Source organism: Plecotus auritus (assembly GCF_963455305.1).
Source record: "Plecotus auritus genome assembly, chromosome: 5".
NCBI classification, from domain to species: Eukaryota; Metazoa; Chordata; class Mammalia; order Chiroptera; family Vespertilionidae; genus Plecotus; species Plecotus auritus.
The window spans coordinates 135,480,223-135,494,374 of NC_137776.1; the positions used below are offsets into that span (position 1 = coordinate 135,480,223).

The 14,152-nt window shown below is 41.1% G+C and overlaps 1 protein-coding gene across 3 annotated transcripts in view; it reads right to left on the bottom strand.

Annotated features, from left to right (window-relative positions):
- CDC37L1 (cell division cycle 37 like 1, HSP90 cochaperone) overlaps positions 1-14,152 on the bottom strand; it is a 72,095-nt gene that overhangs the window by 55,254 nt on the left and 2,689 nt on the right. For all 3 annotated transcript variants that reach the window (XM_080669938.1, XM_080669939.1, XM_080669937.1), the window contains exons 2-3: positions 11,846-12,127; positions 7,711-7,804 (exon numbers count right to left, since the gene is read on the bottom strand). In XM_080669938.1, the coding sequence (XP_080526064.1) occupies positions 7,711-7,804; positions 11,846-12,127 (376 nt within the window). The remainder of the gene's footprint in view (positions 1-7,710; positions 7,805-11,845; positions 12,128-14,152) is intronic.

Consider the following 14,152-nt stretch of genomic DNA (forward strand, 5'->3'; position numbering starts at 1 on the left):
GTGCTTCACAATACTCCATAATATGGTTGTATCATTTATCACCAGATGGCAAATTCCATCCTATATAAGGGAAACACGTAAATTGACCGTACCTCTGCGACGCCCACCAGCCAATCAGGAGTGAGTATGCAAATTAACCCACCAAAGATGGTGGGTTGATTTGTATACACAGGCGCCGGGCGGAGAGCAGAGCGGGAGTGCTGGCCGCTTGGAGGACTTGGCAGAGCGGGAGGCCGTGGGTCGAAGACAGAGCAGGAAGGGAAAACCAAGAGTGTGGGGAGCACCAGGAATTCTAGGAATAGTAGTGCTGCTGGCAGCCCCAGGACCGGAAGCGGAAGCCCAGAGTGCGGGGAACACCAGGAATGCTGGGAATCGTAGTTCTGGTGGCAGATGGATCTCCTAGACACTAGAACAAAGTGAGCCTGGAGCAAGTTACTGTTGCGGTGGGGGATGGAGGGAAAGCAAAGGTGAGAGACATAAGTAAAAGCAGAGGGTTTAGGAAAAATTAAAGGGGAGATATCCTAAAACTTCCAGGAAATCTCCACCAATGAAGCAAAGAAAAAAAAAGCCTCTATTATTCTGTGAGCAACAAACCAAACTGGGTTGGGGTCTCAGACAATTTGCTCATATGATTGCAAAAACAGAAACTCCGAATTGGAGAGGACTCCCCTGACGGCTCCCAGATTGGAGAGGGTGCAGGTCGGGCTGAGGGACCCACCCCCCGTACATGAATCTTGCACCAGGCCCCTAGTATAGTTATAATGGTAAAAGCAACATAAGAAAGATAGTCAACAAATACTATTAGAGAAAGTTAGGAAAAATGTTTTAATTGCTCATGAGACCACAGAGAAGAACTGGTGTGGGAGCCTCTGCAGCCCTTTATAGCCTCCCATGTACCAGGCCCATATCTTCCCAAAGTTTGGAATACAATGCAAGTTTGGAAAACCTCCATTTGGAAGCTTTAATCACAGTTGCTATTCCAGATGTGTTTACTTCAAAGAAGTATAGCAATGTCATTATTCTGACAAATGTTTTTTTTTCCTTTACCACATTAAGCAAACACCACAAGAAACATTTGCTTCTACCAGCAGGGACAGCATTAAACTTTCATTCTCTTGCCTCAGGTGTCTAACAACTCTGTGCTATAATTTAGTTCACAGGGACTTTGTTATCTAATCATTCCACATAACTATAAATTGGTCTACTTCACACTAATGGAACTTGGTGAGTGGAAGTAGCGGGTATCCCAGATGACTTGGTAAGATATAAACATGCCGAAACCGGTTTGGCTCAGTGGATAGAGCGTCGGCCTGCGGACTGACGATTCCGGTCAAGGGCATGTACCTTGGTTGCGGGCACATCCTCAGTGGGAGGTGTGCAGGAGGCAGCTGATTGATGTTTCTCTCTCATCGATGTTTCTAGCTCTCTATCCCTCTCCCTTCCTCTCTGTAAAATATCAATAAAATATATAAAAAAAAGATATAAACATGCCAGAAAGCTGGAAATAAAACACAGGAAATTTGGGGAAGCCTACAATCTTAGTACATTTCTGGAGGATCCAATGGGCTATAGCAAGCAGGCTATCTCCTCCAAAGTGAAAAGTCAATGTGCATTTCCATTAAAAAACAGGCACAATGAGGAGAAACCAAGATGGCGGCATAGGTAAGCCCCTAAACTGCTGCCTCGCACAACAATTTCAAAACTACAACTAAAAGACAGAAGGGACACCATTCAGAACCACAGGAAAGCTGGCTGAGTGAAAATTCTACAACTAGAAGGAAAGAGAAAAGCTCACAGAGAATTGGAGGTACGGCAAAGGGTCTTTGTGCACGCAGAGAGGAAGGGCGGCTGAGAGCCTGGCTGACTTTCTCTGGCGGAAGGGGGAAGGAAGCCCCTGACCGCACTGAACCCCAGTTCTGACTGCACTGAACCCCAGTTCCAGGCGAGCCCCTGGGGACCCACGCTCTTACGGGGGAATCTGGACTCTCGGGCGGAGACTCGGGAGCCGGGGAAGGCAGAGGTCTGAAGGAGCGCGCGTGCCAGTGCGCACAAAGGCTGCAGAGGTTGCCACAGGCTTTCCCTAGTGGAAGGGAGTCAGAAGCTCCTGACTGCACTGAGCCCCAGTTCTGACTGCACTGAACCCAAGTTCCAGGCGACCCCTGGGGACCCACGCTCTTGTGGGGGGGAATCGGGACTCTCGGGCGGAGACTCGGGAGCCGGGGAAGGCAGAGGTCTGAAGGCGCGCGTGCGCGCAAGGGCAAGGCTGACGGGAAGCCAAGACTGTCTGCTCCTCCCTGAGACTCCACCCCATCCAAGCTGAGACAGAGGCTATTGCAATTTGGCAAGGCTAATCCTATAAGGCTGTCTCCAGCACCAAACTTCTCCCAGCGTAGACACAGCTAATCCTTACAGCCAACTGACCTGGAGGTCAATTCCTCCCAGTGATACCAACAACAATCAAGACTTAATTACAACAAGGCTGTACACACAGTCCACAAAGGGGTGCACCAAGAGTGTCCACCTCAGGTTAACTGGGGAGGCTGACCCACTGGGCCATATAGGAAACCTAGCACACAAATCTACTCTACCAACTCAGGGAAGCAGTGAAAATGTGGCGTCAAAGAAACAGATCACAAACGAAAGAAATGGAGGAAAACAAATGACTGGATATAGAATTCAAAACCACGGTTATAAGGCTTTTCAAGAATATCCTAGAAAAGGCCGATAAATAAAACGAGACCCTCGAAGATATGAAAAAGGACCAACTAGAAATTAAACATACACTGACTGAAATAAAAAATATTATACAGAGACCCAAAAACAGACTAGAGGAACACAAGAATCAAGTCAAAGAATTGAAATACAAAGAAGCAAAAAACACTCAACTGAAAAAGCAAAAAGAAAAAAAAAAATGCAAAAAGTTGAAGATAGTGTAAGAAGCCTCTGGGACAACTTCAAGCGTACCAACATCAGAATTATGGGGGTGCCAGAAGAAGAGAGAGAGCAAGATACTGAAAACCTATTGGAAGAAATAATGACAGAAAACTTCCCCCACCTGGTGAAAGAAATAGACTTACAAGTCCAGGAAGCACACAGAACCCCAAACAAAAGGAACCCAAAGAGGACCACACCAAGACACATCATAATTAAAATGCCAAGAGCAAAAGACAAAGAGAGAATCTTAAAAGCAGCAAGAGAAAAACAGTTAATTACCTACAAGGGAGCACCCATACGACTGTCAGCTGACTTCTCAACAGAAACTATGCAGGCCAGACGGGAGTGGCAAGAAATTTTCAATGTGATGAATAGCAAGAATCTACAACCAAGATTACTCTACCCAGCAAAGCTATTATTCAGAATGGGAGGTCAGATAAAGAGCTTCACAGATAAGAAAAAGCTAAAGGAGTTCATCACCACCAAACCAGTATTATATGAAATGCTGAAAGGTATTCTTAAAGAAGAGGAAGAAGAAAAAAGGAAAGATAAAAATTATGAACAACAAATACATATCTATCAACAAGTGAACCTAAAAATCAAGTGAATTAAAAACCTGAGGAACAGAATAATCTGGTGAATATAATAGAATCAGGGGCATAGAAAGGGAGTGGACTGATAATTCTCAGGGGGAAAGGGGTATGGGGGGGTTCAGGAAGAGACTGGACAAAAATCATACACCTATGGATGAGGACAGTGGGGGGGAGGTAAGGGCAGAAGGTGGGGTGGGAACTGGGTGGAGGGGAGCTATGGGGGAAAAAGGAGAAACAATTGTAATAATCTGAATAAAGATTTATTAAAAAACAAACAAACAAAACACAAACAAACAAACAAACAAAAAACAGGCACAATGTGAATCTGTGAGTGGCTATAAGGTCTGATTGGCTTTGAAGACAATATGGCTCTGGTTAGTATTATAGAACGAGACACTGGAAGCCCACACATACAATGGCAAAACAAACAATTGTTTTTTAATCATTTGTGAATGTTACGACAGCCATTATTCTCAGTTATCTCATTGCTTACACAATATTTTATAAACTAAGGGGTCATGATGGCAGATGAGATTATGCAGAGATTCAACAGCATGGGATCTCCCCATCAATATTCCAGGATAGCCAATGAACACCTAATTTCCCAGTAGCAGAAATCAGTGATGAAACCTCAATATGGCATTGTATCCTAGAGAGACTAGCCAAGCATCAAGTAATAGGTTGATTATTTTTGTCCCATTTAATCTCGGAGGAGCCATTGTTTCCTCACTTGAACAAGCCCATTCTAGATCTGGTATTGCCTTCTCTCCTTGGCCTTCTTCTATCAGTAATACATTTGTCGTCTTACTAAATGATTTATATCCCATATCACATTACTTACTGACCCACCGAAAAATGAAGGCAATGGGCTTGTGAAATTCACTGGTATTATGAACATCACTATCAAGAAACACCAGGTTTATTGATTGTGAAATGTTTTACTAAAGACACATACAGTTATAGTGCCAGGTGGGTTATTACACCTTGTAAGGTTGAGATATTTTCCCACATAATATTGCTTCTGACCAAGTTTACAGCAAAAGTGAGGGAACTGTTTCACACCGGCTGGTTTTACATGGCTCCAAAGCAACTAGCCTATAACAGTGGTCGACAAACGGCGGCTCGCGAGCCACATGCAGCTCTTTGGCCACTTGAGTGTGGCTCTTCCACAAAATACCAGGGCCTGGGAGAGTCTATTTTGAAGAAGTGGCGTTAGAAGAAGTTTAAGTTTAAAAAATTTGGCTCTCAAAAGAAATTTCAATCGTTGTACTGTTGATATTTGGCTCTGTTCACTAATGAGTTTGCCGACCACTGGCCTATAGTATATCAGCTGGTGATACCTGAGGGATGCTATTCTACCAGATGCAGTCATGCTCTGAAAGAGCAATCAATATATGGTACTGTTTCCTACAGCAGAATACGTAGGCCTAGGAAGAGAACTGGAGGTGAGAGTGACAACTCACATTATCACAACTAAGACTTACAAAATTTTGCTTTTTATTCTTATGACTTGGGCTCTACTCATTTAAAGATTTTAATATCTAACGAAGGGAGGACTGTTTATCCTTTTCTATTATAAATGATACCAGAATAATAACATATATAACAATAAACTTCACTTCTTCAGATACTATGTTTGAATTAAATAGAATACACAGCTTATATTTTTAAATAAAAAGTATGAGGAAATGAGTATCTTATGAATAAACTGCATAAAAAGGAAAATATCTAAATTATCTATTGTCATGATATAGCTGAGGACAAATGAAATTCTAAATACTTTTGGGAACACCAATAGGAAAGAGATCTCAAAATCCATTTAAAAATCTTATTAATATACTACAAATAAAAACTGTGTTTACTAAATGAATATATTACTTGGGATAAAAAAATATGACTTGAAGCTTAACTCCTAACACTTCCGAGTAGCATTTTACTTCAGCAGTATCACACTGCTTATAAATCTTAGAATACAACATGCTACTTCCCAACTGTGTCTTTGCATGTGCTGTTGCTTTGCTTCCTTATCTACATGGATAACTCCTATGTGTTCCTCATAATCCAGTTCAGATGTTACCTCCTCTGGGAAGCCTTCACTTATATTAATCCCTATCTCACCACTTTTCCCTTACAGAGAAAACTATTTTTCAGTTATTTGTATGCATATTTCTATTATTATATCTATCTGAATAACAATTCAAGGACCTGCCTGAATTATATAATATCATATCTAAAACCTAGAGGGGTAAGGGGATGAAAGCTAGTCCTATAACCATATGATAACCAGATACCAAGGAAGCAAAGAGGAAAAATGACAAAGCAAAGACTAGCTGGGGAATGGAAAGAGGATGTGGAGTAAATAGAGACTGTATCTTAGAGGGGAGTATTATATAATAGCTAGAGGCCTAGTGCACAACATTTGGGCACTCGGGGAGGAGTGTCCCTCAGCCCGGCCTGTGACCTTTACCAGTCCGGGGGCCTTTGGGGGATGTCTGACCCTGGGGAGTGGGCCTAAGTGAAAGTCAGGTGTCCTTAGCGTTGCTGAGGAGGCAGGACAGGCTCCTGCCACCGCTGCTGCGCTCACCAGCCCTCAGCCCGGCTTATGGCTGAGCAGAGCTCCCGCTGTGGGAGCACACTGACGACCAGGCAGCAGTTCCTGCATTGAGCATCTGGCCCCTGGTGGTCAGTGTGTGTCAGAGCAACTGGTCGTTAGCTGTTCAGTCGATTTGCATATTACCCTTTTATTATATAACTAGAGGCCCGGTGCACGAAATTTGTGCACGCGGGGGGGTTGTCCCTCAGCTCAGCCTGCATCCTCTCCAATCTGGGACCCCTCAAGGGATGTCCGACTGCCCGTTTAGGCCCAATCCTGGTGAGATCGGGCCTAAACAGGCAGTCGGACATCCCTCTCACAATCCAGGACTGCTGGCTCCCAACTGCTCGCCTGCCTGCCTTCCTGATTGCCCCTAACCGCTTCTGCCTGCCAGCCTGATCACCCCCTAACCACTCCCCTGCCAGCCTGATTGATGCCTAACTGCTTCCCTGCCAGCCTGATTGCCCCCTAACTGCCCTCCCCTGCCAGCCTGGTCACCCCTAACTGCCCTCCCCTGTCAGCCTGGTCCCCCCCAACTGCCCTCCCCTGCAGGCCTGGTCCCCCTCCAACTGCTCTCCCTGCAGGCCTGGGTTCCCCCCAACTGCCCTTCCCTGCAGGCCCAGTCACCCCCAACTTCCCTCCTTTGCCGGCCTGGTCACCCCTAACTTCCCTCCCTTGCAGGCTTGATCGCCCCCAACTTCCCTCCCTTGCAGGCCTGGTTCCCCGCAACTGCTCTCCCCTCCTGTCCTGATCGCCCACAACTGCCCTCCCCTGCTGGCCTGATCGCCCACACCTGCCCTCCCTTGCAGGCCTGGTCCTTCCCAACTGCCCTCCTCTGTTGGCCATCTTGTGGCAGCCATCTTGTGTCCACATGGGGGCAGCCATCTTGTGTGTTGGAGTGATGGTCAATTTGCATATTACTTTTTTATTAGATATGATAGAGGACTGGTGCACAGGTGGGGGCCAGCTGGTTTGTCCTGGATCAGGGTGGGGGTTCCCTTGGGGCATGGGGCGGCCTGGGTGAGGGGCCTGTGGTATTTGCAGGCCGGCCACGCCCCCCAGTGACCCAAGCAGAGGCCCTGGTATCTGGGATTTATTTATCTTCTATAATTGAAACTTTGTAGCCTTGAGCGGAGGCCAGGGCAGGCCAAGGTAGGCAGAAAGCTTGGTTTCCTCCATCGCCAGGGGCAACCCAAGCCTCCTGCTCTCTCCAGCTCTGTGGCCTCTGCCATATTTGTTGGGTTAATTTGCATACTCGCTCCTGATTGGCTGGTGGGCGTGGCTTGTGGGCATAGCAGAGGTATGGTCAATTTGCACGTTTCTCTTTTATTAGATAGGATAGTAGATTACATTTGCTGCTCTTCACAATTAGGTTTACTCTGTCAGTACATTTCTGTTATTAACTCCCCCTCCCCACCACACACACACACACAAAACATCTAAAGCAAGCACTGTACAACTATGCCAGAAGGAGCGACACAACTGGAGTTTGTTACTTATCTTTTTTGGTTCCCATTTTATAAATCCACCTTTTGTACACATATTTATATTAAACGTTATAGAAGAAGGTAATTCAAACAGTAGACTTACCAAAATGTCTGATTTTTTGCTCATATTTCTGCATAAATGATTCTGATTTATCTTCATCTTCTGATTCTTTTCCTTTATCTTGATTAATAAAACTCTAAAAAAAATTTAAGTTAAAATCAGATTTTATATTCTGATTGATCTTCTTTCTCAGATACTGAATGTCTTGCAATCTTTCCTATAGACCAGGGGTCCTCAAACTTTTTAAACAGGGGGCCAGTTCACTGTCTCTCAGACCGTTGGAGGGCCGGACTATAGTTTAAAAAAAAACTATGAACAAATTCCTATGCGCACTGACGAGTCAGCTGCTAAGCAGGACAGGCAGCGGCACCCGGCGGGCCGGATAAATGTCCTCGGTGGGCCGCATGTGGCCCGAGGGCCGTAGTTTGAGGATGCCTGCTATAGACACTATAAATAGGTGGTATAATCTTATACTGATATTATATGATTAAATTCATGTGTTAAACTCTATTAAACAATTAAAATTTACTTGTACTGGAGTTTCATTAGTTTTATTTAAAATGATGTATGAAAAATTATAGAATTACTTTAGAAATTATACAGAAAAATGAATGAATCTTTTTGTTAAACTAAGTTTCCCTATTAAAGGTAGGTATAGAAATATCCTTTACATGCATCATTTATGTTTTGCTTTATTCATTCCCATTAAGTATCTGTAACTCTAAACCAGTGATTTTTAACCTTTTTCATCTTATGGCATAGATAAACTACTAAAATTCTGTGGCACATCAAAATATATATTTTTTGCTGATCTGACAATAAAAATAAGATACAACTTTGATTTTTTTACAAAATAAATAAATAAATACCCTTTTTGCTTCAAAATGACTTTTTAAAAATTTAGGTGCCCTTTCTCGCTCTCTCCTAGGAGCATGCCTGCGCCTTCCCATGCCCCCTTTTCTTTCTTCACAGGCATGATTTCCTAAACTCTAAGGGACATCACGAGGCTTGCAACCAGTGCAGCAATAGGCAGTGGCAGTTCATCCCAGGCAAACCCCATGGCCCCCTTGTCTCTTTTTTCTTCTTCTTCTTTTAATCCTCACCTGACGATATTTTTCCATTTCTTTTGAGAGAGTGGAATAGAGAGAGAAAGAGAGAAAAACATCGATGTGAGAGACACACATCGACTGTGGCCTTGAGCACGCACCTCGACCAGGTTTGGGGAGCAAACTCATAACCCAAGTATGTGCCCTTAACCAGGAATCGAACCCAAGACTCTTTGTGTGCTGGTCAACGCTCTAACCACTGAACACGCTGGCCAGGGCTTTCCTGACTTCTTGGTGAGCCAAAGCAGCTCAACCTAGGCTCATTTTCCCAGCCCTTCCTTGTTTCATTGACCCTAGCTTTAATAAACATCCTCTAAAATAAAATAAAAAAAATTCAGGCGCCTAAACTTTTATGTAAGGACTAGAGGCCCAGTGCATGAAATTCATGCATGGGTAGAGTACCAGGCCTGGCCGGTGATCAGGGCCGATTGGGGCCTTCCGGCTGCCGGCTGGGGCCTTCCTTCCAAGTGCTGACCAGGGTCTCCCTTCATTCCGTGCCGCCTCCTGGTGGTCAGCACACATCATAGCGAGTGATCAAACTCCAGGCATATTAGGCTTTTATATATATATAATATTCCTGGTACCAAAAGACACCTTATTATGTGCCATGACCAATAAGATGCAACTAACTCTATTATATGACCTATATATATTTATGGTTTAAGACATGCCACACAGCTATAGTTGTTTTGGCTATTGACATTTTTTTGACAATCTAAGGGAAAAGAGGTCAGTGTCCCGGACTAAATAGTAAGGTACTGTATGTTTTAAAAATTCTTGTGGTTGAAAGTCACTGCTCTAGACTAATCTTTGGAGCTCTTGCTGAATATAAATCCCGAAATTCAAAGTATATAGAAAATAAAATGTATCTACTAGAATTCTTTGATAAGACACAAACCTAAAATAGACCTTTGTTGTAAACTTTTCTTAGGAGAAGCCAAACAGTTTGATTCTGAAATCAAGTACAAATTTCTATTAAAGAAGTGCTTATTTTCGATGAAATAAGTCATAAAACAGACCGAGATGAAGTTTGTATCTGGCCAGAAAAAATGGCAGAATAATTTCGCAGAACGTTCTGTGGTCGCATTTAAACCTTGAGATCACCACTGCCAAAAATGAAAATTGCAAACTAGCTCTCTGGCAGTTTACAATAAAAAAGCACACAAGTTTATATATTTCAAAATGAAAGCATTTTTTCTTTATATACTCTGATATCTAGACCAGCACTGTCCAGTAGAAATATAATCCATCACAAATATAAAGTTTTCTATTAGCCACATTAAAAAGCATAAAGAAACAGATCAATAACATTAATTTAACCCAACATATCCAGCATATCATTTCAACAGGTAAGCAATACAAAAAATTATTAATGAAATATTTTACTTCTTTTGGTACTAAATCATTGGAATCTGGTGTGTATTTTACACTTACAGCACATCTCAATTCGGACTAGCCACATTTCAAGCTCTCAATAGCACATGTGGCTAGTGGCTATCGAGTTGGACAGCGCAGATCTAGACCAGTCCTCTCAAGTCTCAAGCTCCCAGACAAAATCAATGTACGATTTTGAGCAAATGACTGGAACATAAGAATAGTCCTAATTAATGTGCGGTATAAAGGTAGGCCTTGTTAAAACCTAAGTTTAAAAAAACAATTAAAAGGAGAGACAAATGAAAATTTGTGACCACCGTATTAAGAGACATTAACTTTATAATACAAAGAAACATTATTTAGACCATTCTCTCTAGAAGAAGAAAATTATTTTGAATAGTTTAGGGTATAAATGCAAACCAGAAATAAAATAACACTTTAGAAGAGACACCCCTTAGAACAATATATACTAACATAGCAAAATATTAAGATAAAGAGTGATCCCATTGCGGGGGAGGAAAAATATATAAATTAGTACAAGTACAAAAAAAAGTCTAGAAAGATATAACTTACTGTTAACCAGTGTTATCTCTGGGAAATGGAACAGCTAGTGAAGGAAGCCTTACAATTCTATTTTACATATTTATGTGGTTTTTTTGTTTTTTGTTTTTTACAAAAAGCATGTTGCTGAATTCATAATTTTTCTGAATTAAAGAATAAAGTACTGATAGTGCTAGTGGTGTCATTTACCTATGTGTATTACTTTATCGCTATAGCAGAACTAGAGCTGGTGTAGGGGAAGGATATTAAGAGTTCTTAAAAGGGTGCGTTGAGAGTGAATGCCAGAACAGAAACAAGTTACTATAGATTGAGAAGTCTAAAGAATAATGACAGTTAAAGATAAATTAAATGTGGACTTAGACAAGAATGAGCAGTCTATCCTTGAAGCTTGAAAAGGTTAGTACAAAGAGAAAGAATACTTTACATACTAATTGAAAATGACTGACATTCATTACCCATATCTACTTCAGATATAAAAGTCAAAGAATAAGGCCTATATAATCCAGTAGAAATAGAAAAACACTCTTAATAAACTACTAACTTGGCATAAGTAATATACTAGTCCTTTCACTACTAAAGCTTGTAATACCAAGTTCAGATCACTATCTGAAGTTTACTAAAAAAAAATAACAGTGGTAAAAACTTTTAGTAAATCCAGCAACTATACATTAGTGTTACAAAACTAATAGCAAACTTATAACACAGCAACATTAGAAAGCGCTTGTAAAATCTTAGCTTTACCACCTGATAGGCCCCATGCTACTTGCTTTTAAGACATTACCCTATTTAGTCTTCATACCAACCCCATAAAGTTGAGGAAACTGAGACTTAAAGATGTTAAGTGACTTGCCCAAGGTCATAACAAGCATGTGACAAAGCTAAGATTTGAGGCAGTCTGATTCCAGAGCCCACACTTATATTCAGGTGCTATGCTACAGCCATATATTTGTATTAAGAACTACCCACATTAGACACAATTGGGAATACAGGTTTCTGTAACAAGCACTTTTCATAAACTGTCAAAAACAAATACTGATTATAGTATTCTGTTGTTTTGCTACCAAATATGCACTAAGTTTTGTACAAATATTTTGTTTTTTTTCTTCTTTGATTACAATGCAAAAAAAAGGTCATACCTTATTAAAAACATCCTTGCTAATGGTATCCACATTCCATAGACACATTCTCTCTCTTTGTACTAGAGCCTCTTCTTTCTGCCGCCATTCTTCTTCGCGTTGCCTCAGTTCTGATACTGCTGTTTGTGCCTTGGCATGTTCCTGATCCAAGGACTCAGAATTATGCAGTGCTAAGCTACCAAGTTTCTGCTGAGCTTCAGCGAGGTTCCATTTGCATGCCACAGAGCTCTTCACAAACTCTTTCTGCTTTTGGCAAGCCATTTCAATTCCATGGCTATACATCTGGATGAAAAATAATCTTTGTAAGAAATGAAGAAGGCATTGGGAATGTTTAAGCAGCACAGTTCAATTTCCTTTAAGTCAAGAATTTCTGTACAATGTTTCTGATGCATAGGTATCCTAACCTTCTGTGTATGCAGTTACATTTTTATATTATGGGCCTTGTTTCATCAACTAGACTCTACCAGTAAGCTTCTTTGTTAATCTGTGCCTCTCCCCCAAAAACTAACAGCAACGAAAAGCCTGGCAACTAGCACAGATAAGCTGTAGCTGGTGTACAACAAACATTTGTTTTAGTCTTTATCATCTGAAATAGCAGAAAGAGAACAAAAGCTTAAATCTAGTTCATCAACTTATCACTCAACATGCTAAAAACCAGACCTTTAGAATTTTGCTCTGCAAGTTATTCATTGCAAAGAACCTTTTATTTAAAAGTAATTATTTATTGCCAAAACCGGTTTGGCTCAGTGGATAGAGCGTCGGCCTGCGGACTGAAAGGTCCCGGGTTCGATTCCGGTCAAGGGCATGTACCTTGGTTGCGGGCACATCCCCAGTGGAGGGTGTGCAGGAGGCAGCCGATCGATGTTTCTCTCTCATCGATGTTTCTAGCTCTCTGTCCCTCTCCCTTCCTCTCTGTGAAATATCAATAAAATACATTTAAAAAAAAAAAAAAAAAGTAATTATTTATTAGTTTCTAATTTCCTTCTATATTATCCAAATCCTTGGCAATCTGAGTTCTTATTGGCAATTTCTATTTATAACTGACTATATCAAATAGATACCCTTTAACTTAATCCTAATCAAAACAGGTAAAGTTATTAAAAAAGAAAAGCCAACTGGCCCACTCTGGTGATTCTATTCCAGTCAGAAGCAATAGTAATTAGCTTTAATATTTACCGAACTCCTACATGAGATGGGTGCCTTCTATTCTACAGCTGTATAAAATAAGAGTTGAAGGCACATTCCATACAATTTCTTAGCCAAAATGTAGATCAATATCAAACTAGAAATTCAGAATAAATTTTTTCCAATCTGTTCCCTTATCTGCATCACTATTATATAAATACACCCTTTCTCATTTCAAGCCATTCTCTTCTCTGCTAGACTTGGAGTGATCTCTCCAAAAACTAAATCTGATAATTTTACTCATTCTTAGAGTCTTGGGAAAAAGTGCAAACTCTGTGACATGGCATTGTCCCTCACGATTTCACTCCCTATTATCTCTCTGGACTCGGTTTCAGTTTGTCTTCAGTTTTGCTTATTCTTTCCCTCTACCCCTTCAATGTGGCAACCCCCTTCCCTCATGCCCCACCAAACTCCTACCTCCATTCCAGATTCTGGCATTACATACCTCAATTTTCTCTCATCCCTTCCCCCTCCACCCAAGTTATGCATACTTCCAAAGTGGTGTTTTCACACAACATTGTGCTTGTTTGTTTACCCAACTGTCAGCTTCTTTAGGAGCTAGAACAATAAATCTTAGCTGAATAAATGACTCTCCACTTCATGGAATAGATTAGTGGTGGTAAAGAATTCTGAGGCAAGTAGCATGCAAGGTCCCTACTTGCTATATGAATCTTCAAGGCAAACTTATATTTCTATTGGGGCAAATGTGGACACTGTTGTTATTCAGATGTTTTACTTAATTATTTAGCAGGTTTGGAGCCCAGGCACCGATCTAACCAAGTAAAGTACTTATTTTTATTTTTTTGCTATCTTAGAATAGAATCAAGAAGTGCAGACTAGCTATGCTTTAAGGAGGATCCAGGAAAAGAAAATTTAAGCTATAAAATTTATACTGTAAGAAAAGACAAAGATATACTAAGGAAGAAGAAATATACAAACAAATATAGCATTTTCAAATTATGTGGTAGCAAATTCTCAAGTCATTTCTTTTCTCTCTTTCTTTTTTGTTTTGAAGTTTTGTAAGATTTTATTTGAGCCAAACTGACAACATATGCTGGGGACCAAGATCTCAGATGCTTAAGTCATTTCTTAAACATAGAAATCTTATCTCTAAATTCTAAA